Below are 22,609 nucleotides of genomic sequence, written 5' to 3' on the forward strand. Positions count from 1 at the left end.
ATGTCCATCAACTGTTAAATAAAATGTGGTATTTCTCTGCAATAGAATATTAATCACAAATAAGAGGAAACAATCTACTGATACATGCTGTACAATACAGATGAGCCTTGAAAACATTATGGTAAGTGAAATAACCCAGACACAAAAAGCCACTATATCATGATTTTACTTATATACTATACCTGGCATGGGTAAATTCACAGAGACAGAAAGTATAATAGAGGTTACTAGGGATAAGGAGAGAGACTATGGGAAGATATTATTTAATGCATACAGAGTTTCTGTTAGGGATTATGAAAAGTTCTAGAAATTAATAATGTTGATTATTGTACGACATTGTAAATGTATTTAATGCTATTGAACTATGGAGCTAAAAATTGTTGAAATGTGAAATTTTATATTATATATATTTCACCAGAAGTTTAAAAAATAATTGACAATGCTTAGTCTTTTAAACAGAAGATTTAAACTAAAAAATTTCAAGAAAAAGCTACATTTAAAAATTACTTTGAATTAAAAATATGAACTTAACCTTCTCCCCCAAATCAATCTTATATTAACAATATTAAAAAATAAAAACCGTATGTATTAGATACAGAAAAAACATGAGAAAATTGAACATTTTTCATTAAAAAAATAATCTCAGTGGGGCCAGGTGCGGTGGTTCACACATGTAATCCCAGGACTTTGGGAGGTTGAGGCAGGCAAATCACCTGAGGTTGGGATATTGACACCATCCTGACCAACATGGAGAAACCCTGTCTCTACTAAAAAGATACAAAATTAGCTGGTGTGGTGGTGCTTGCCTCTAATCCCACCTATTCATGAGGCTGAGGCAGGAGAATCGCTTGAACCTGGGAGGCGGAGGTTGTGGTGAGCTGAGATTGGGCCACTACACTCCAGCCTGGGCAATGAGAGTGAAACTCCGTCTCCAAGAAAAAAAAAAAAAATCTCAGCAAACTGTGAATACAGGAGAATTTCCTGAATATGTCAAAAGGCTTTTTAAAAATACGTAATGCTAACATCTTACATAATGATGAAAGACTGAATGTTTTCCCCTAAGACCAAGAATAAGACTTGCATGTCAGCTCTTACCACTTCTATTCAACAATGTACTGGAAATTCGAGCCACTGTAATCACTTTTAAAAGGGAGTCAGGAGAAGGAAGAAAGGAGGGAAGGAAGCAAGGAAGAGTGGAAGAGAGGAAGGGAGGGAGGAAAATAAATGGCATCTAGACTGAAAAGAAATAAGTAAAATTGTCTTTATTCACAGACATAATCATCTGTGTAGAAAACCAGGTGAAATCCATTGCAACATTACTGACACCAGTGAGTGAGTTTTCCCATATTGCAGGACACATGATTGACATACAAAAATCAATTGTAATTCTATATGTTACAAATAAACTGTTAGGAATTTAAATTTTAAAAATAATACTATTTATAATAGCATTAAAATATAAAATTCTTGGGAATATATCTGACATACTATGCAAAATACCTGTACAACGATAACCAAAAAGTATTGAGGAGAAAAATCAAATAAGTTCTAAGAAAACACCTTATTCATAGGTTGAAAAACTCAACATTATTAAGATGTTCATTCTTTCCTATGACATAATGCAATCCCAGTCCAAATCCAAGCAGGTATTTTGTAGAAACTGACAACTGATTTTAAGACTTCCATGGCATGTAGATGACACATAAATACACAGTAACTCTGTGTAAAACAAAAGAATAAATTTAGAGAGCAAATACAATGCAGTTTGAAGAATTATTACAAAGCTACAACAATCATACAGTGTGATTTTGACACAAAGATAGATCTATGGAACAGAAAGTGTCCAAAAACCAGGAATACATCACACACACACACACACACACACACCCCACACAAACACACACACACTCTCTCTCTCTCTTAAAATGTCACTGGTCAAGTGACTGCTTATGAACAGTAATTGGTTGATACATTAATCTAGGATCTGTTGGCCTTAAATCACTACCATAACCTTGAGAAGTTGATGATGTCTTTGTTTTCTGAGAACAGTTTCAGTGTGCAAGCTGGTGGTTCCATAGAGATGGCAGAAGAAAGTGTAGAGCCAGAAAAAGAAAGGGATACCCACAGACTTCGTGAGATTTTGTTTTAAAGTTATAAAACATGATAAACTAATGAGGCATAAGTATACTTTTCATTATGAATGTTTATGTTTTCACATCTTTCAGTAATGTGTATAAGAAAAAGTATTGGGAGGGGACTCAAGATGGCGCTGTGAGAACAACCCAGGATTGGAGCCCGCGTTGAATCCGCAAACGGTGAGTCAGTGCTGCATTTCCAGACTGATCTTTGTTGCCCACAGAACGGGGAAACTCCCAAGTATAAAAAGACACGGGACGCCAGGCAGTAGGTCTGCCTGGCGAAGCCGGCAGCCGGGGCGGCGGCGGCCGGCCCTACCCAGCAATCCCCACAGGGCGCGCTTGTCCGGGTGCCTTGTTGAACCGGCAACCTGAGACTTGAGAGGGCTGGACTTGAGACTGAACGAGACTTGCACAGTAGCCCAGCCCAGGGGATTGCAGGGACAGATCGTTTGGGATACCCAGTGGGACGAACAAAACCGCGATTTCAAACTATCCCGGGCAGACAGTCCGAGACGCTCTGTGGGGGAGGGGCGTCCACCACTACGGAGGCAACCTGCCCCAACTGATATACACGCCCACTGCTGAGGCAGCCAGCCGTTGCCGAGGCAACCCGCCCCAACTGAGATACACGCCCACTGCTGACGCAGCCAGCCATTGCCGAGGCAACCCGTCCCTACTGAGGTACATGCCCACTGCTGACGCAGCCTGCCATTGCTGAGGCAACACGCTACAACGAAGAGACTCCGCCGCAGGGCGTGGCGGAGACCACAGCAGAGCCGGCAGGAACAGCGCGAATCACACAACAGCAGGGCGGAGCCTCGGCAGCCAAACAGTGGCTAGTCTGCCTTCTAGCTGGGCAGGACACCTGATCGGACATCCAAAAATAAAGCCCAAACCCCTCAACACAGAGCATTTGAGAAAAAAAAAAGGGTTGTTTGTTTAATGAGCTGTATTGCAGCAGAATCAAACATAGCAGCCTAACAGCCCTGAATGAACAACAGAGTGCACAGCTCAGCAATTAAACCCCTATAAAGTACAAACTGTCTCCTCAAGCAGCTCCCTGACCCCTCTATATCCAAAAGACTGTCATTAGGCAGGCATCATCCTGGGACAAAGAGAGCAGAAAAAGAAACTGGTAGCATCCCTCGCTGTGCCACGGCTACTAGATGTGCACCCCAGACAAGCAGGGTCTGGAGCGGACCTCAACAGTCGTACAGCGAAGGGGCTAGACTGGTAGAAGGAAAACCAAGCAACAGAAATACTTCATCATCAACATTCTGGGTGTCCACTCAGAGACCCAAACGAAAAGTCAGCAACTACGCAGACGACCAGCGGACAAATCCACAAAGATGGGAAGAAACCAGCGCAAAAAGGAGGAAAACACCCGAAACCAGAACACCTCGCCTCCTAGAAAGGACCAAAACTCCTCACCAGCAAGGGAACAAAGCTGGACGGAGAATGACTGTGACGAAATGACGGAATTAGACTTCAGAAGATGGATAATGAGAAACTTTTGTGAGCTAAAAGATCATGTATTAAATCAATGCAAAGAAACTAAGAACCTTGAAAAAAGATTTGAAAAAAGATTCGAGGAAATGATAACAAGAATGGATACCTTAGAGAGGAATATGAATGAATTAAAGGAGCTGAAAAACACAATACGAGAACTTCGCGAAGCAAACGCAAGTTTCAATAGCCGAATTGACCAAGCAGAAGAAAGAATATCTGAAGTCGAAGACCAACTCAATGAAATAAAACGAGAAACCAAGATCAGAGAAAAAAGCGCAAAAAGGAATGAACAAAGTCTCCAAGAAATGTGGGACTATGTGAAAAGACCTAACCTACGTTTGATAGGTGTACCAGAAGGGGACGAAGAGAATGAATCCCAGCTGGAAAATACTCTTCAGGACATCATCCAGGAAAATTTCCCCCACCTAGCAAGACAAGCCAACACTCAATTGCAGGAAATACAGAGAACACCACAAAGATATTCCGCAAGAAGAGCAACCCCAAGGCACATAATCGTCAGATTCAACAGGGTTGAAATAAAGGAGAGAATACTAAGGGCAGCCAGAGAGAAAGGTCGGGTCACCCACAAAGGGAAGCCCATCAGACTCACAGCAGATCTCTCGGCAGAAACACTACAAGCCAGAAGAGAGTGGGGGCCAATATTCAACATTCTTAAAGAAAAGAACTTTCAACCCAGAATTTCATATCCAGCCAAACTGAGCTTCAGAAGTGAAGGAAGAATAAAATCCTTTGTGAACAAGCAAGTACTCAGAGATTTTGTCACCACCAGGCCTGCTTTACAAGAGCTCCTAAAAGAGGCACTACACATAGAAAGGATCAATCAGTACCAGCCATTCCAAAATCACACTGAATGCTAAAGAGCTTCAACATAATGAAGAATCTACAACAACTAACAGGCAAAACAGCCACTTAGCATCAAAATGGCAGTATCAAATTCACACATAACAATATTAACCCTAAATGTAAATGGACTAAATGCACCAATCAAAAGACACAGACTGGCAAATTGGATAAAAATCCAAAACCCATCAGTGTGCTGTATCCAGGAAACCCATCTCACATGCAAGGATACACAAAGGCTCAAAATAAAGGGATGGAGGAAGATTTACCAAGCTAATGAAAAGCAAAAAAAAGCGGGAGTTGCAATTCTCATCTCTGATAAAATAGACTTTAAAGCAACAAAGATCAAAAGAGACAAAGAAGGCCATTACATAATGCTAAAAGGATCGATACAACAAGAAGAGCTAACGATCCTAAACATATATGGATCCAACACAGGAGCACCCAGATACATAAGGCAAGTTCTTAATGACTTACAGAAGGACTTAGACTCCCACACAATAATAGTGGGAGACTTTAACACTCCACTGTCAATACTAGACAGATCAACCAGACAGAAAATCAACAAGGATACCCAGGGCGTGAACTCAGACCTGGAGCAAGCAAACCTGGTGGACATTTACAGAACTCTCCACCCCAAATCCACAGAATACACATTCTTCTCAGCACCACATCACACCTACTCTAAAATTGACCACATAATTGGAAGTAAAGCACTGCTCAACAAATGCAAAACAACTGAAATCATAACAAACAGCCTCTCAGACCATAGTGCAATCAAGTTAGAACTCAGAATTCAGAAACCGACCCAGAACCGCACAGCTTCATGGAAACTGAACAACTGGCTCTTGAATGTTGACTGGGTAAACAACAAAATGAAGGCAGAAATAAAGAAGTTCTTCGAAACCAATGAGAACGAAGACACAACGTGCCAGAACCTCTGGGACACATTTAAAGCAGTCTCTAGAGGAAAGTATATAGCAATAAGTGCCCATATGAGGAGAATGGAGAGATCCAAAATTGACACCCTATCGTCAAAATTGAAAGAGCTAGAGGAGCAAGATCAAAAAAACTCAAAACCCAGCAGAAGACAAGAAGTTACTAAGATCAGAGCTGAGCTGAAGGAGATTGAGACACGAAAAACCTTCAAAAAATCAATAAATCCAAGAGCTGGTTTTTTGAAAAGATCAACAAAATAGACAGACCACTAGCCAGATTGATTAAAAAGAAAAGAGAGAACAACCAAATAGATGCAATAAAAAATGATAAAGGGGAAATCACCACAGATTCCACAGAAATTCAAACCATCATCAGAGAATATTACAAACAACTCTATGCACATAAACTAGTAAACCTGGAAGAAATGGATAAATTCCTGGACTCCTGTGTCCTCCCAATCCTAAACCAGGAGGAAGCTGAAACTATGAATAGACCAATAACAAGGTCTGAAGTCGAGGCAGCAATTAAGAGCCTACCTCACAAAAAAAGCCCAGGTCCAGATGGGTTCACAGCCAAATTCTACCAGACACACAAGGAGGAGCTGGTACCATTCCTTCTAAAACTATTTCAAACAATCCAAAAAGAGGGAATCCTTCCCAAATCATTTTATGAGACCAACATCATCCTGATACCAAAACCCGGCAGAGACCCAACGAGAAAAGAAAACTTCAGGCCAATATCCATGATGAACATAGATGCAAAAATCTTCAATAAAATATTGGCAAGCCGATTGCAACAGCAAATCAAAAAACTTATTCATCATGATCAAGTAGGATTCATCCCGGGGATGCAAGGCAGGTTCAACATACGCAAGTCTATAAACGTAATTCACCACATAAACAGAACCAAAAACAAAAACCACATGATTATCTCAATTGACGCAGAGAAGGCATTTGACAAAATTCAACAGCCCTTTATGCTAAAAACCCTCAATAAACTCGGTATCGATGGAACGTATCTCAAAGTAATAAAAGCTATTTATGACAAACCAACAGCCAATATCATACTGAATGGGCAAAAACTGGAAGCATTCCCTTTGAAATCTGGTACTAGACAAGGATGCCCTCTCTCACCACTCCTATTCAATATAGTACTGGAAGTTCTAGCCAGAGCAATCAGGCAAGAAAAAGAAATAAAGGGTATTCAAATAGGAAAGGTGGAAGCCAAATTGTCTCTATTTGCAGACGACATGAAAGTATACCTAGAAGACCCCATCGCCTCAGCCCAAAAACTCCTGAAACTGATAAACAACTTCAGCAAAGTCTCAGGATATAAAATCAATGTGCAAAAATCACAAGCATTCGTCTACACCAATAACAGACTTAAAGAAAGCCAAATCAAGAGCGAACTGCCATTCGCAATTGCTACAAAAAGAATAAAATACCTTGGAATACAACTCACAAGGAACGTAAGGGACCTCTTCAAGGAGAACTACAAACCACTGCTCAACAAAATCAGAGAGGACACAAACAGATGGAGAAACATTCCATGTTCATGGTCAGGAAGAATTAATATCGTGAAAATGGCTATACTGCCCAAAGTAATTTACAGAATCAACGCTATCCCCATCAAGCTACCATTGACTTTCTTCACAGAACTGGAAAAAACCACCATGAACTTCATATGGAACCAAAAGAGAGCCCGCATAGCCAAGTCAATTCTAAGCAAAAAGAACACAGCGGGGGGCATCACACTACCGGATTTCAAACTATACTACAAGGCTACAGTAATCAAAACAGCATGGTACTGGTACCAAAACAGAGATATAGACCAATGGAACAAAACAGAGGCACCGGAGGCAACACAACATACATACAACTATACAATCTTTGATAAACCTGACAAAAACAAGCAATGGGGCAAGGATTCCATGTTTAACAAATGGTGTTGGGAAAACTGGCTAGCCATGTGCAGAAAGCAGAAACTGGAACCCTTCCTGACACCTTACACTAAAATTAACTCCAGATGGATTAAAGACTTAAACATAAGACCTGGCACCATAAAAACCCTAGAAGGAAATCTAGGCAAAACTCTCCAGGACATAGGAGTAGGCAAGAATTTCATGAACAAAACACCAAGAGCATTGGCAACAAAAGCCAAAATAGACAAATGGGACCTAATTAAACTCCACAGCTTCTGCACGGCAAAAGAAACAGTCACTAGAGTGGATCGGCAACCAACAGAATGGGAAAAAATTTTCGCAGTCTACCCATCTGACAAAGGGCTGATATCCAGAATTTACAAACAACTCAAGCAGATTTACAGGAAAAAAACAAACAAGCCCATTCAAAAGTGGGCAAAGGATATGAACACATACTTTACGAAAGAAGACATATATGAGGCCAACAATCATATGAAAAAATGCTCATCGTCACTGGTCATCAGAGAGATGCAAATCAAAACCACATTGAGATACCATCTCACGCCAGTTAGAATGGCGATCATTAAAAAATCTGGAGACAACAGATGCTGGAGAGGATGTGGAGAAAAAGGAACACTTTTACACTGTTGGTGGGAGTGTAAATTAGTCCAACCATTGTAGAAGACAGTGTGGCGATTCCTCAAGGCCTTAGAAATAGAAATTCCATTTGACCCAGCAATCCCATTACTGGGTATATATCCAAAAGACTATAAATCGTTCTACTATAAGGACACATGTACACGAATGTTCATTGCAGCACTGTTTACAATAGCAAAGACCTGGAATCAACCCAAATGCCCATTGATAATAGACTGGATTGGAAAAATGTGGCACATATACACCATGGAATATTATGCAGCAATCAGAAATGATGAGTTCGTGTCGTTTGTAGGGACATGGATGAATCTGGAAAACATCATCCTCAGCAAACTGACACAAGAACAGAAAATGAAACACCGCATATTCTCACTCATAGGTGGGTGATGAAAAATGAGAACACATGGACACAGAAAGGGGAGTACTAAACACTGGGGTCTATTGGGGGGAAAAGGGGAGGGCCAGTGGGAGGGGGAGGTGGGGAGGGATAGCCTGGGGAGAAATGCCAAATGTGGGTGAAGGGGAGAAGAAAAGCAAAGCACACTGCCATGTGTGTACCTACGCAACTGTCTTGCATGCTCTGCTCATGTACCCCAAAACCTAAAATCCAATAAAAAATTAAAAAAAAAAAAAAAAGTATTTAATGTAGTATTTATTAACAAAGCAATGGAGAGGGATGACATTCACTATTTACAGTTTATTTCAGAAATCAATGATTTAAACTTAATTCATAATTTTTGGCAACATACCTTCATCTACTTCTGCAGTTATGTTTTCTTGCACACCTGCTGTATTTGAAAAAGTCAAATATTATTAATAATGTTTAAGTTAAACAAGAGACATTCTCATGTAGCCCCACTGTAAGTCAAGGAGTATCTCTACTCTGGGTTGATCATCCCTAACCTGAAAATCTGAAATCCAAAATCCTCTACAATCTGAAACTTTTTGAGCACAGGCATGATATCACACAATTAGAAAGGTCCACACCTGACCTCATGTGACAGGCTGTGGTGAAAACACACTTAAAACTTTGTTACATGCAAAATATTTTTGTAAAACATTGTACAGGCTGGGTGTGATGGCTCATGCCTATAATCTCAGCACTTTGGGAGGCCATGGCAGGTGGATCACCTCAAGTCAGGAGTTTGAGACCAGCCTGGCCAACATGGTGAAACTGTCTCTACCAAAAATACAAAAGTTAGCCTGGTGTGGCAGTGCATACCTATAGTCCCAGCTACTTGGGAGGCTGAGGCAAGAGAATTGCTTGAACCTGGGAGGCGGAGGTTGCAGTGAGCTGAGAACACACCACTGCACTCCAGACTGGGCAACAAAGCAAGACTCTGTGCCCCACTGCACCCACTCCTCTCCTGCAAACAAAAAAAAGAAAATGAAAGAAAAAGAAAAATATTGTATAGAATTATCTTCAGGCTGTGTGCATAAGGTGTATATGAAACATAAACGTATTGCATGTTTACACGTGGTTCCATCCCCAAGGTATTTAATTAGGTGTATACAAAAATTCCCAAATCTGGAAAAAATCCACTTTTGGTCTTCCCAATAATTTTACACAAGGGATATTCAACCTACCCACTAGAAAAATAAAATTCCTTTTCAATGTGACAGAAATCAAGAGATTGTCTATTGAATTTCAACTTACCAGAATTTTCTGAAGCTGCTCAATTTTGTCCGCTCGCCCTTTCATTCTAATTTTTAACATGGCAGTTTCTAATTTAAGCCTAATATACATACATTTTAAAATAATTATTTCCAGACATATTTTTTTAAAAATCATATAAATTCTGAAAAAATATCTGAAGAAACAATTACATGAATTCTGAGACATTTGAAAATTAGAAAATTGAGCAACTGCCATTTTTCTACCTTTGTTTTGTGGATGATGTGTAAAATTAATATAGAAAAATTATGCATTTCAAAATAGCTTAGAGCTGAAATTTTTTCTTGGCTTCACATAGACATACTTATCTTAACTGATATAATTCTCACACTACACTACTCATTTGCTTTATAAATACTCAAGATATTTTGTGTGCTGCTTTAAATCGTACTTTTGCACGTTGTCTGGAATCTCCTCATCATATCTTAGAGTCTCTGTGAGTTGATCCTGGGTTTCTTGCAACTAAAACAAAGAATTGAAAACAACCTTCAGGTGTGGAAATTAAATGCCCATCAATAGGTGAATGAATAAACAAAATGTGGTGTATATAAAATACTGTTTTTAAACTATCACAATCTATTTTATTAAAAAATGATAATAATCTAGGACAAATCAACCTATTACCTGTTTTTTAACTAAATTTTATTGGAATGCAGCCACACTCCTGCAATCTGCATATTGTTTATGGCTACATTTGTGCTGTAACTGCAGTGTTGAGTTGTTCCAACAGGGATCTTATGGCTCACAAAGTCTACAATAATACTACCTGGTCCTTTACAGAAAAATTTACTGACCTATGCTGTAGGATTAAAATAGAATATTTTTCTTGCTTTTAATTTATATTTTATCAGATACTCAAACTTATAAAATTGGTTAAATGGGGAAAGAGAAAATTACTTTATGGTAAGCATTTATATTTTTGAATTCCAAACACCACTATTACATCAACTATAATTGTGTTTCTTTTTTGTGTGTATGCATTTAATTTTGTTGTAGCAAGGCAACTTATACATTTTTAATATTTAAAACTAAGCATCATCGTTCCTCTCCAGGCAAACCACAAGAAAATTTGAAAATGAATGGGAACATAATTAAAATAGACAAGATCAATTTCAAATAAGATCCTACAGGTTCTGTTGATTCTCCCACTGAGTGGCAGGGCTCACATCATCATTAGGAGAGAATTCATTTGCAAGTGTCATCTTAAACTGCAGGGATGTCCATTAAACATGCCAAAGGAGAAGCCATGTTGTCAAAATGCCCACCTGACCCACCCAAACATCTCAAACCTACCCTTTGCTCACCTTCTATAACTTCATTTTTAAAGTTTTTTTTTTTAATCTAGAGAAAGCAGACAGACACATGTTGGCAAATGCTAACTGTTCGTAGTCATATGACTATGACTATAGCCCAATATAAAGTCAGAGCAAGGATTTTCATCAAAACAAAAATTTATTCTGTAGAATGGCCTTTCTGTACAAGTTAACCTGAAACCCATGAAATAAGTAAGCACAAGTTCTTTATTCACACAGAATAGTAGAGATTAAAGAAAGAAAAATTTCTGAAACATTCCATTAGAAATCATCCTCTGAATTAATCTGACTTGTATCCCCATGGCAATACAAAAATCACTAAAAATATACTGTAAGCAGAAAAAAAAAATCTAGTCTTCTATGAGAAATTATGTGTAATTCTCAGCTTTCTTAACTGGAAATATTATAGGAAAAATATTTATTATAAAACATAGCAGAGATTGAGAAATGAGTGCATTATAAAGATAATAAAATTAATTATAATTAAAATATGAAATAAAGCTGTCCACTAAAACTAGTATCCTACAACAGCTGATATTAACCAGCTACAGAGTAACTGTTGACAGGCTAAGTTTCATACATACCTGACTTCTCATCAGTTCTAGTTTCTTTTTTGTATCTCATGTCTCACCTTCTAACATATTTTGACGTTGTGATGAAATCTCTAGCATACCTTCTGCCAGTGACTGTTTGTTCAGGACATCACCAAGCTCTCGTTTGAGTTTTCTCACAACTACCTGAGAAGATGTTATTTTTGTTACAGATTTTACATATCACCGTATTATTAAATTGTGTTAGTAATGTTTCACTCTAATGTATACACTTAGAAAAGTATCACCACACACACAGATTCTTTTCTTTTTCCTCATGTGTATACATTCCTGTTTATTAATGAATCCAGTTAAGGATAAAGAAGGTGTTATCTTCGTGCCAAACTGCTGCTGTGTTACTCATACAACAGATTCAGTCCACTGATGAATATGCAATGCTTAAAAACCTTCTCAAAAAGAAACAGGTATGTGGGTGGGACTGGTGGTAGTGAATTTTACACTGAGCAATGTTTTCTCTCTTTTTTATAAGAAGAAGCTCAAATTAACCACAGAGTTCCTCACATATTCAGTCACCTGCTCGTATCCTTCCAATAGATTTCCATCTCAGAAGAAAAGTAACATTCCAATGGCCTTCAATGCTCTAGGTAACCTGGTTTCTACCTCCCTCCCTGACCTCGCCTGCTATGTCTCTCTTCCCTACTCCCTCCATTCCTACCACCCCTCATTAATCTGAAAATGGGGCTCCAATGTGAAATTAATAAAATCACAGTACTAAGCTTATCTTTGTACTGGACAACGTTATATCCAAATGAGAGTCATTGAGCCTTGAAATAAAAATTGTGACATTTTTCATTAAAAAATTGAAAGTAAGTTATAAATGCTAACGGGAAGATTAAATCAAATCTAGTTTGGTAACATTTTCCCCATATTATAATGTAAGAAAAATTAGATGTCTTTGAGGAATGGAAAGGTCACATCAATGTATAATTTAAGATTGAATTATTTTCAGGTTTAAGTCAAATGGACATGAATAAAAATAAAATTGGCCAGGCACGGTGGCTCATGCCTGTAATCCCAGCACTTTGGGAGGCCTAGGTGGGTGGATCACTTGAGGTCAGGAGTTCAAGACCAGCCTCACCAACACGGTGAAACCCGGTCTCTACTAATCTCTACTAAAAATACAAAAATTAGCCAGGTGTGGTGGCAGGTGCCTATAATCCCAGCTACTCGGGAGGCTGAGGCAGGAGAATCACTTGAACCTAGAAGACAGAGTTTGCAGTGAACCAAGATCATGCCATTGTACTCCATTCTGGGCAACAGAGTGATATTATAAATAGTATTATATTATTTATAAATTAATAAACAAATAAAATTATACCAACTAAAATACATTAAAAGCTATAGAATAAAAATAATTTTAAAATAGGGACTACACTTTTGTTCATCTGGGAAATCTGGAATTAATGGTCAAAGTAATCCAGTTAATTGAATCAATTTCAAAATAACACTTTAGGTATGAATATTTCTTTATATCTGTTTTATCATAATCCTAAAATGTGACAACATGCAGACATTAAAATTATTTCAGCAGTGTAAGACTACATTATAAATATTAGTCTATATTGATATTTTGTAACTGAAATGCTTAAAATTTCCTGAATGTCACATTGCCTTTACTCAAAAGAAAGCATCTCTTACCTCTAACTTTTATTTGCTGGAAACAAGTTACGTTTTTTAAGGTGACAGAGCAGATCTGTTAATCATGTATATATTTTCATATTCAACTAGATTCAATGTTTAGCCATAACCAAATATTACTTTAAATTTTACTTCAGGAAGTTTGAAAAATACTTATTTTTCTTGATACTTACTTGTCCTTCTTCTTTCTCTTTTTCATACTGGCATTGCCTTTCTTTTAAAAGAGTATATTCCTCTATCAACCCCTTGTTGTTCTCTTCTAGCAGAATACAGTGCTTTCTACACTCAGCTTGAAGTTTCTCTACAGTATCTTCACATTTGGCTTGGATATCAATTATTGTTTTTTCCTGATTGTCAGCTTTCTTGTGAGCATCATTAAGTTGCTGTTGATGCAATGAATTTTGGCTTTGTATTTGAAATAGTCCGTCCTGTACAGATTGCTGCTTTCTCACATATTTTTCCACTATATGTTGGTCATTTTGGTACATGTGTTCAAAGGCCTTCATTCGACACTGTGCTTGGCTTATGACTCCTTGCATGTGTTCTATAGCCAACGTCTTTTCCTTGAGAGCCTCTCTTTCGCAATGGAGCTCAGTTTCCAGGCCTCTGGATTTACTCTCAGCTTTAGAAAGTTGCTGAGAAAGAATCTGAATGTGAGAATTCATATTTTCTTGTAAATGACACCACTGATTTACTGTGTTCTGGAAAGCAAGCTGTAGGTCTCTTTTTGATGACTGACTTTGATCACGATCACATAGAGCAGCAGCCAGTCTACGACTGTATAATTCCAATTCTGTTTCCAGTCTTTGCTTTCTTTGTTTTTCCTTCTCTAGCTCAGAATTGAGCACTGTATTCTTATCCAATGTCAGACCATTAAGCTCTTCACTATACCAGTTTATTGTTTTTGTTAATGTTTCCTCATTCAGCTTTAGAGTCTTTTCAAGGTCTTCATTCTTTTTCTTTATAATTTCAATATCCTTGAAATACATATTTTCAATTTCCTGGTTCTGATGTTTTATTGTGTCTATTTCTAGCCTGAGTCTGGCAATTTCAACCCGCATCAAGTGATTTTTCTGCCACAGGTCTCTTTCTTTTTCATGGGTAAAAGAACTCTAAATAAAACAAAGAAAACTTTCAACTAGTATCCAATAAAATGACACATTATGATTTCTTCTGAAACTAAGTAATAACGTGTACATTTATACAAGGAAAGAATTGCCATCTGGAGATCCAACTGGAAAAGAGAAGTTGAATAAAAACTTCAAACATTTTAGAGCATAAATTCTCAAAAGTTCAAAAATGTATTTGAAGACAATTAGTTTTAAAAAAGACTTTTACTGAATTTCAACAAACCCAAAGGCATAAATGATTAATAACTATGAGTACATTTAGAAATTGGGTTTACACACTAACGTCTAACCTATACTTTTCCCTATAGTGTAAGAGCCTTAGCTCTGCAGATATTTGGACAGATGAAATTTTCCAAATTCCTTAAGTTTCTTTTTCCTTCAAATATTTTATAGATAATTCTATTTTTCTTACATTTTTAGAGTCAGTTTTAAGAATGACACGTATTGATAAATGATAAATCTAGGCATTGTACCAAGCACTTTTATATGCATACATCAATTAAGTCATTTAGTTATCACAATTCTGAATGGAAAGTTTAAAAATATAAGCAAGCTGCTAGACTTTCCCCAGGTCTTCTGACTCCTAGTGCTCCTCCACCAGATCATGGTTACTTCCATGGAGTAGATATGCAAATACAATAAAAACCTTTTCTTTTAAAACACCAAAAGTAAAGAAGATAACATTTATAAAGCTCTTCTTAGGACATCATAAGATTATGTACTATTGTGAGAACTTTTATTTCATTTTCACAAGGTTTGAAACCATAATTAATGTGAAATAGAAAAACTACATTAAACTATGTCACTAGGAACAAATTACTTATCTATAAAATATCACTAAGTATATGTCATGGAATGTCATTGTTTTCCAAAGGTCTTTAAACTGAAACAAAATACTACTTTGATGCCAAGATTTATAATAAATAATTGTAACTGTAAGTGTCATTCATTTTTAAGATGAAATAAAATTTGTGGCTTTAGAACTAAATAATATATATTGTCAAAGGGATATTATATTAACAAACTAAAATTAGAAATATAAAACTTTACCAAATGTTAATGTACCTGATTTAAATTATTTCTTACAGTCTTCAATTCTATATTCAATGATTTGTGAGTCAGCTTAAGTAGGTTTTTCACTCTGGCTTGTGTCCAATATTGCTCTTCCATTATTTTGAACTTTTCTATACCTTTTTCATACTTTTCAGGCTTTCTTCTTTTTTCTTCTTGTTGTTGTAAGATTAATCTGTAGTTAAATATACTTATCTTAAAATCCTTTAAAAAAAAAGCACTCATATGCTGGTTTATTTTACTAATAAAGTGCCCATGCTCTTGAATATTTTTTCTTTCTAGTTTTCATGTTAAATTCTCACTTCAATGTCTTCCAAATGACATATATAAATTGAAAAGTAGTGGGGAATAAACATTCTACTAATTGATCAGCTTCTGTTACTAATAATTCTAGTAAATATTATTGAAAAGGACATTGAAAATTATTAGGTAAAGTTGCAAGTTAAAAATTACCTTTTCTTCACACATTAATAATCCCTCCTCAGTCAGGATGAATCATTTAGAGTTAACTAACTAAAAAGAAGTTATTTTTTATAAATAAGTTGATACCTTCAGTAGAAATAAATTTTCATATTCATGAAATACTGCAGGTATCACTAAACATGATTTACATTGTAAGATAGCACCTTCACGTGTCTTCTTGCAATATTCATCTGCAGATGACTATCATCTAAGCCTAGGCTAAGGAATCTAAGATGTTACCCCATACTTTTTATGTTTCTTGTTTTAATAACACTTTTAACTTATCCTGAAAGTATCGATAACTTATCGATATATTAAATAATGAGATTTCCACAGAGTAGAAATCTATAAAATCTTTTAAACAATGATTTAAAGGAATATGCAATTAATTATTAGAGAAGTATTCACAATTAAGAGCTTGTGATATTATATCCAAGAATTTCACATTCCACAATTTTAAGAAGTTTTCTTCTCTATTAAACCCTAGAAGGTAAGTCAACTATTACAAAAATTATCCTACATATCTTTAGTATAAACAGTTCAAATACTTCTTTAAAACTAGAATGTTTTACCTTAAAATATGGAGCTCTTGTTTCCAATCAGGTTTCTGATGCTCTATCTGTGATTTGGTTTTGTCTATTTCAGACAGTTCCTTTCGTAGTTTACTAATCTCATTTTTCATTTTTTGAAATTTCACAGTAAGTTGTTCACAGTAATGTATTTTATGTTCTATTAATCTTTCATGTGCAGATATTGCATTCTTGATTTTCAATAGGCTAACAAAATCTGTAACCAAGGGAAAATAAAATAGAGATAAAATACATGAGTAGGGTTTTAGATATAAAGTACTGTGGATATCAACGTGGCACTCATTCATACACTGAATGAGTATGCATATATTGACTGCCTGCAGTGTGGAAAATATATAGAAAGATCTTCAGATAAAACAGACAACACGTCTGACCTTGTTTAGCTTAAAGCATAGTGAAGAACAAAGACAAAGGTGACAAATATAAATTCAGATAGCTGCTTTAAGAATACATAGTTTTATAATCACATAAGAGAATTTGACCTATAATTGGCCAAGGGAAGATTTCCCTGAGGAAGAGAAGGCTACACTGAGAAATGAAAAATGAGAAGGAAGCAGTTGAGCAAAGGAGAAAGCAGAGCACTCTGGCTAGTCTGATGCATGTTCTGGAGCTCTGCTGCAATCTGCTTCCAGCCAAGAGGGAGCAACGGGTGCTGATTTTCTTTCTTACCTGAAGCCAAAAACAACCAGGCAAAATACATGAAACAATGCCTTTCAACACAATGGACTTCTGTAACAAGGATGGTAATCACTGAAAGACAAGAAACAAATGTAGGCCTTACAAAAGTCCCAGCTTTTTGTGTGGACAGAGCTCCAAGGCCATGACAAAGGGAGAAAATCTGACAGATTCCCTGAGCTGGGGTGGTGACGCTAAGAGTCTGGTAAAATGAAAGCAGAGAGAAATCATAGGACAGAACACTTGAGAGGAGAAAGCAGCGGCGGAAAGAAACCCTGGACATCTGCAGAGGTCCCCTCTAAAGTATTTAATAGAATAATGAAAAAAATGCATGTGTGCTAGGAAACTTCCTAAGACCAAGGCAGCAGGGTAAACAATAGAACAAGATTAGGAGAAACAATGTCTGCTGTTCTCGAAGTGCCCAGAAGAGGGTCCATTCCCAGGAGCCAGGCCCAAAAACTCATACTTCACAGGACAATAAATAATCAGAAAACTCTTGCCTCAGGAGTGGGAAATTACCCAAAATCTAAAAGAAGAACAAAAAGGGTTCTGTTTGTAAGGAAATGACTGTACCCCCTAAAAAGCTTGAGACAATAAGTAGAGGCATGTAAGATACTTCTTTAAAACTCAAACCATACTTGCAGAAATGCCAATTGCAATGTCAGAGGTAAAAACTACAGAGGATGAAAATAAACACAGATTAAACATCACAATCATAAATTTGACATGATGAACTATGAGAAACCTTCAAGCAACTATATATATAAGTCCCCAAATAGGAAGCAAAACAGAAAAGAAAATTGAAAAAAAAATGGCCAAAAACATTCTAAACTTGGCAAAATCCATAATCCCACAGATCCAGGAAGGAACTGTCTGGGAAAAAAAATAAAAGGGTACCATTGCCATTTTCTTATGCCATCTATAATGTGGTATAACATTACTTGAAGGCAGACTGTGATAGGTTAAAATTATATACTATAAATCCAAAATAAGCCAATAAGATAGAAAAGAGTTATATATAATTAACCAAAAAAGAAATGTAAAATTAAGCCATAGAAAATAGCTATTTTCTATAAAAAGCAGAAAAAGAAGAAAAGAGGAACAAATAATAGCGAGACTAACAGCAATCGAACAGCATAATGACAGAAAAACATAATTATATTGATAATCACAATATAAATGAAACTGGTTTACAAGCCTCAATTAAAAAGCAGACTGACAGACTCAATAAGAAAGCTACATGCTGTCTATACAAAATGCACTTTAATTGTAAAGACATAAATTGGCTACAAGAATAGAAAAAAATACATGCTAACACTTGTCAGAAGACTACTGAGAAAAAATTGTTGTATTAATATCAAAGTCTATTTTATAGCAAAAACATTTCCGGCAATAAATAAGGTCATGTCATAATGATAAAAGTTCCATTTCATCAAGAAGACATAATAATCCTAAATGTTTATGCCCTAATGTCATAAGAAATTCAAAATGCAGGAGGCCAAAGTGGATAGAACTACGAAAAGAAATAGCCAATTTCTAAGTAATCTGAGGTTTCGATATCTTTTACTCAAGAAGTGATAGAACAAGGACACAGAAAATTAGGAAGAATAGAGCAGACTTACCACCATGCTTTTCAAGTACCTATGGAACACTTACCAAAATAGACAATATTTTAGGCCATATAATGAATCTCATTAAAAAGATTTCAGTAGAAGAAGGCTGAATAGGAACAGCTCTGGATTGCAGTTCCCAGTGAAAACACAGAGGGTGAGTGATCACTGCATTTCCAAATGAATTTGTAATATCCACAGACCTGGAGATTCCCGGGCAGAAAAGCGTCACGAGTCTCTAGCGCAGTTGTTTCAGGTGGTGCAGTGGGTTTCTGCACAAAAACTCAGAGAAATCCGGGTGCTATTTCAACTGGCGACTGGAATGCCTGAGAGACAGAGTTACCCGTTCAACTGAAAAAAAGGGAGCTGAAACAGGGAGCCAGTTGATCTGGCTCAGCTGGTCCCATGCCCACAAAGACCAGCAATCTGAAACACTCTGGATTGAGTGTTTCACAGCAAGCACAGCTGGAATGGGAGGAAGGGCGTCCACCACTACCCAGGCAGTCAACCATTACAGAGAAAATCCTCCATTACCAAGAATTAAATCCATTAAATCCTCCATTACAGAGACAGTCTTCCAACTGAGGCAGACCACCATTACTGAGGCAGTTTTAACTATACCCCTCTAAAAAAACTGCAAGGAAGGTCACACAGCAGCTGGGCAGAGCCATGGCAGCTCAGCAACGCTGATGCTGGCAGACTGTGACTAGGCTACATCCTCGCTGGGCAGGGATCTCTGAAAAAAGGCAGCAGAATGTCAGGAACTTATAAATAAAGGTCCACCTTCCCGAGACAGAGCACCTGGGAAAAAAAGGTGGTTATGAGTTCTGCTGCAGCAGACTTAAACGTACCTGCCCAGCAACTCTGAACAGAACAACAGAGCTCACAGCTCAGCACTTGAGCTCCTATAAAGGATAGACTGTCTCCTCAAGCAGCTCCCTGTCCCCCGTATAACCAAAGAGACACCTCACAAAGGAGAGCTCAGGCTGATATCTGGCGGGTATCCTTCTGGGACAAAGATAAAAGAAGAATAAACTAGCAGCAACCTGCACTGTTCTGAAGGCACTGCAGGTTACCCCAAGCAAGCAGGGTCTGGAGTGGACCTCCAACAGTCACACCGCAGGGGAGCCTGACTGTTAGAAGGAAGACTAAGAAACAGAAAGAAACAACTTCATCAGCAACAAAAAAGGACATCCACTCAGAGACTCCATCTGAAAGTCACCAACCACAAAGACCACAGGTAGATAAATGCACAAAGATAGGGAAGAAACCAGCAAAAAAAAGATGATAATACCCCAAACAAGAATGCCTCTCCTCCTCCAAGAGATCGAAACTTCTCACCATCAAGGGAACAAGGCTAGTTGGAGAATGAGTCTGATGAATTGATGGAAACAGGCTTCAGAAGGTGGGTATTAACAAACATCTCTGAGCTAAAAAGTCATGTTCTAACTCAAACAAAGAAACTAAGAACCTTGAAAAAAGGTTTGAAGAAATGCTAACGAGAATAAACAGCTTAGAGAAGAATATAAACAACTTGATGGAGCTGAAAACACAGCATGAGAACTTCACAAAGCATATACAAGTTTTAATAGTTGAATCGACCAAGCAGAAGAAAGGATATCAGAGATTGAAGATCAACCCAATGAAATAAAACAAGAAGGGAAGATTAGAGAAAAAAGTAAAAAGAAATGAACAAAGCCTCCAAGAAATATGGCATTATGTAAAAAAAAAAACCCTAATCTACGTTTGATAGGTGTACCTGAATATGATGGAGAGAATGAATCCAAGTTGGAAAACACTCTTCAGGATATTATCCAGGAGAACTTCCACAACCTAGCAAGGCAGGCCAACATTCAAGTCCAGGAAATACAAAGAACACCAAAAAGATATTCCTCAAGAAGAGCAACCCCAAGGCACATAATCATCAGATTCAAAATGAAGTAAAAAATGCTAAGCGCAGCCAGAAATAAAGGTTGCGTTACACACAAAGGGAAGCTCATTAGACTCACAGCGAAGCTCTCCAAAGAAACCCTACAAGCCAGAAGAGAGTGGGAGCCAATATTCAACATCCTTAAAGAAAAGAACATTCAACCTAGAATTTCATATCAGCCAAACAAAGCTTCATAAGCAAAGGAGAAAGAAAATCCTTTATGAACAAGCAATTGCTCAGAGATTTCATCACCACCAGGCCTGCTTTACAAGAGCTCCTGAAAGAAGCACTAAACATAGAAAGCAACAACCAGTACCAGCCACTCCAAAAACATACCAAATGGTAAGGAGCATCGACACTATGAAGAAACTGTATCAACGAATGGACAAAACAACCAGCTAGCAACAAAATGGCAGGATCAAATTCAAACATACCAATATTAACCTTAAATGTAAATGGCTAAATGCCCCAATCAAAAGACAGACTGGCAAAGTGGACAAAAGGCAAAACCTATCAGTGTGCTGTATACAGGAAACCCATCTCACATGCAAGGATACACATAGGCTCAAAATAAAGGGATGGTGGAAGATCTACTGAGCAAATGAAGAGCAAAAAAAAAGTAGGCGTTGCAATCCTAGTCTCTGATAAAATATACTTCAAACCAGCAAAGATAAAAAAACACAAAGAAGGGCATTACATAATGGCAAAAAGATCAATGCAACAAGAATAGCTAACGATTCTAAATGTATAAGCGCCCAATACAGGAGCACTCAGATACATAAAGCAAGTTCTTATTTTTATTTATTTATTTATTTATTTATTTATTTATTTATTTTTTGAGACGGAGTTTCGCTCTTGTTACCCAGGCTGGAGTGCAATGGCGCGGACTCACCGCAACCTCCGCCTCCTGGGTTTAGGCAATTCTCCTCCCCCAGCCTCCTGAGTAGCTGGGATTACAGGCACGCGCCACCATGCCCAGCTAATTTTTTGTATTTTTAGTAGAGACGGGGTTTCACCATGTTGACCATGATGGTCTCGATCTCTTGCCCTCGTGATCCACCCGCCTCGGCCTCCCAAAGTGCTGGGATTAACGGCGTGAGCCACCGCGCCCGGCCCTGTCCTTTCTTGAAAGCCCTAACGGGCGAAAACGAAGCCCTTCTCTGGCTGCCTGCCCTCCGGGAGAAGCCGCGCCCCCTCAGGCTACAGGGTTCCGGGAGCCGGCAGACGCCCATTCCCGGCGCGCATCCGGAAGTCCCGGGCTCCGGCCCCGCCTTAGCCAACCCCTCCAGCGCCCCGCCTTGCCCCGCTCCACCGCTCCCCCTCCCCGCCCCACCGCGCTTGCGTAGGGCGCCCGTCGCTGTTGGTCAGGCGCGGTGCGCCGGGGCGGCTGTTGTCATCGGTCTGGTGCGGTGCGCGGCTTCCCTGGCTGCTGGGGAGCCGGCGGCGTACGCGGCGAGGGAGCAGGGACAGGGAGGCGCCTTCTGGCTCGGGCTGGGGCCGGCGAGAACGCCAACCAGCGACGGCGGAAACCGCGGGCCTATGGACGGCGGCATCAGCGGCTAGCAGGTAAGGTCCGCGCGGGGCGAGCGTGGATGGTGCACGCCCGTGAAGGGGTGCGGTGGCCTGGCCGGGGGCGCAGCTGAGCGCGGGCCGCGGCGGGGACCCGGGCGGGGCGGGCCTGGGCCTCGGGGCGGGCATGCGCTCCTTGTTCGCCGGCCGGTACTCCTCCGTCACCCCATCTCCGCTGCCCTGCGCCAACATGGCCGCCACCGTCCTGTCCCCAGTTTCTGGCCGCCGCCGGCCCCTTAGCGCGCGCTGGGTTTGAAGCAGAGCTGGGAGGCCCGCGCCAGAATGCGGGCGAGGAGGGGAGAGTTGCATA

At 38.7% G+C, this 22,609-nt stretch overlaps 1 protein-coding gene and 1 pseudogene across 4 annotated transcripts in view; one reads left to right on the plus strand and one right to left on the minus strand.

Moving 5' to 3' along the window:
• Positions 1-1,247: 1,247 nt before the first annotated feature.
• On the minus strand, positions 1,248-22,410 carry LOC100387496 (ankyrin repeat domain-containing protein 62). 3 transcript variants are annotated; one of them, XM_078347723.1, is made up of 8 exons: positions 16,498-22,410; positions 15,458-15,638; positions 13,436-14,374; positions 11,598-11,750; positions 11,005-11,041; positions 10,092-10,162; positions 8,775-8,813; positions 1,248-1,719 (listed from the first exon to the last, which is right to left on the minus strand). In XM_078347723.1, exons 1-4 carry the CDS (start codon positions 16,800-16,802, stop codon positions 11,634-11,636), a joined length of 1,542 nt encoding a protein of 513 aa, XP_078203849.1. In that variant the 5' UTR covers positions 16,803-22,410; the 3' UTR covers positions 1,248-1,719; positions 8,775-8,813; positions 10,092-10,162; positions 11,005-11,041; positions 11,598-11,633. The 3 variants fall into 3 exon arrangements, with proteins under 3 accessions (XP_078203849.1, XP_078203850.1, XP_035126432.1); XM_078347724.1 differs by lacking the exon at positions 11,005-11,041 and having other exon boundaries at positions 11,687-11,750; XM_035270541.3 differs by lacking the exon at positions 11,005-11,041.
• The window catches only part of LOC103791046 (beta-1,4-galactosyltransferase 5-like), a 36,932-nt pseudogene continuing 36,399 nt past the window's right edge, over positions 22,077-22,609 (plus strand). Inside the window, exon 1 of the transcript XR_013525702.1 lies at positions 22,077-22,296. The product of XR_013525702.1 is annotated as a beta-1,4-galactosyltransferase 5-like (transcript). The remainder of the gene's footprint in view (positions 22,297-22,609) is intronic.

The sequence above is a fragment of the Callithrix jacchus genome, chromosome 13 (genome assembly GCF_049354715.1).
Source record: "Callithrix jacchus isolate 240 chromosome 13, calJac240_pri, whole genome shotgun sequence".
In the NCBI taxonomy this organism is placed as follows: domain Eukaryota; kingdom Metazoa; phylum Chordata; class Mammalia; order Primates; family Cebidae; genus Callithrix; species Callithrix jacchus.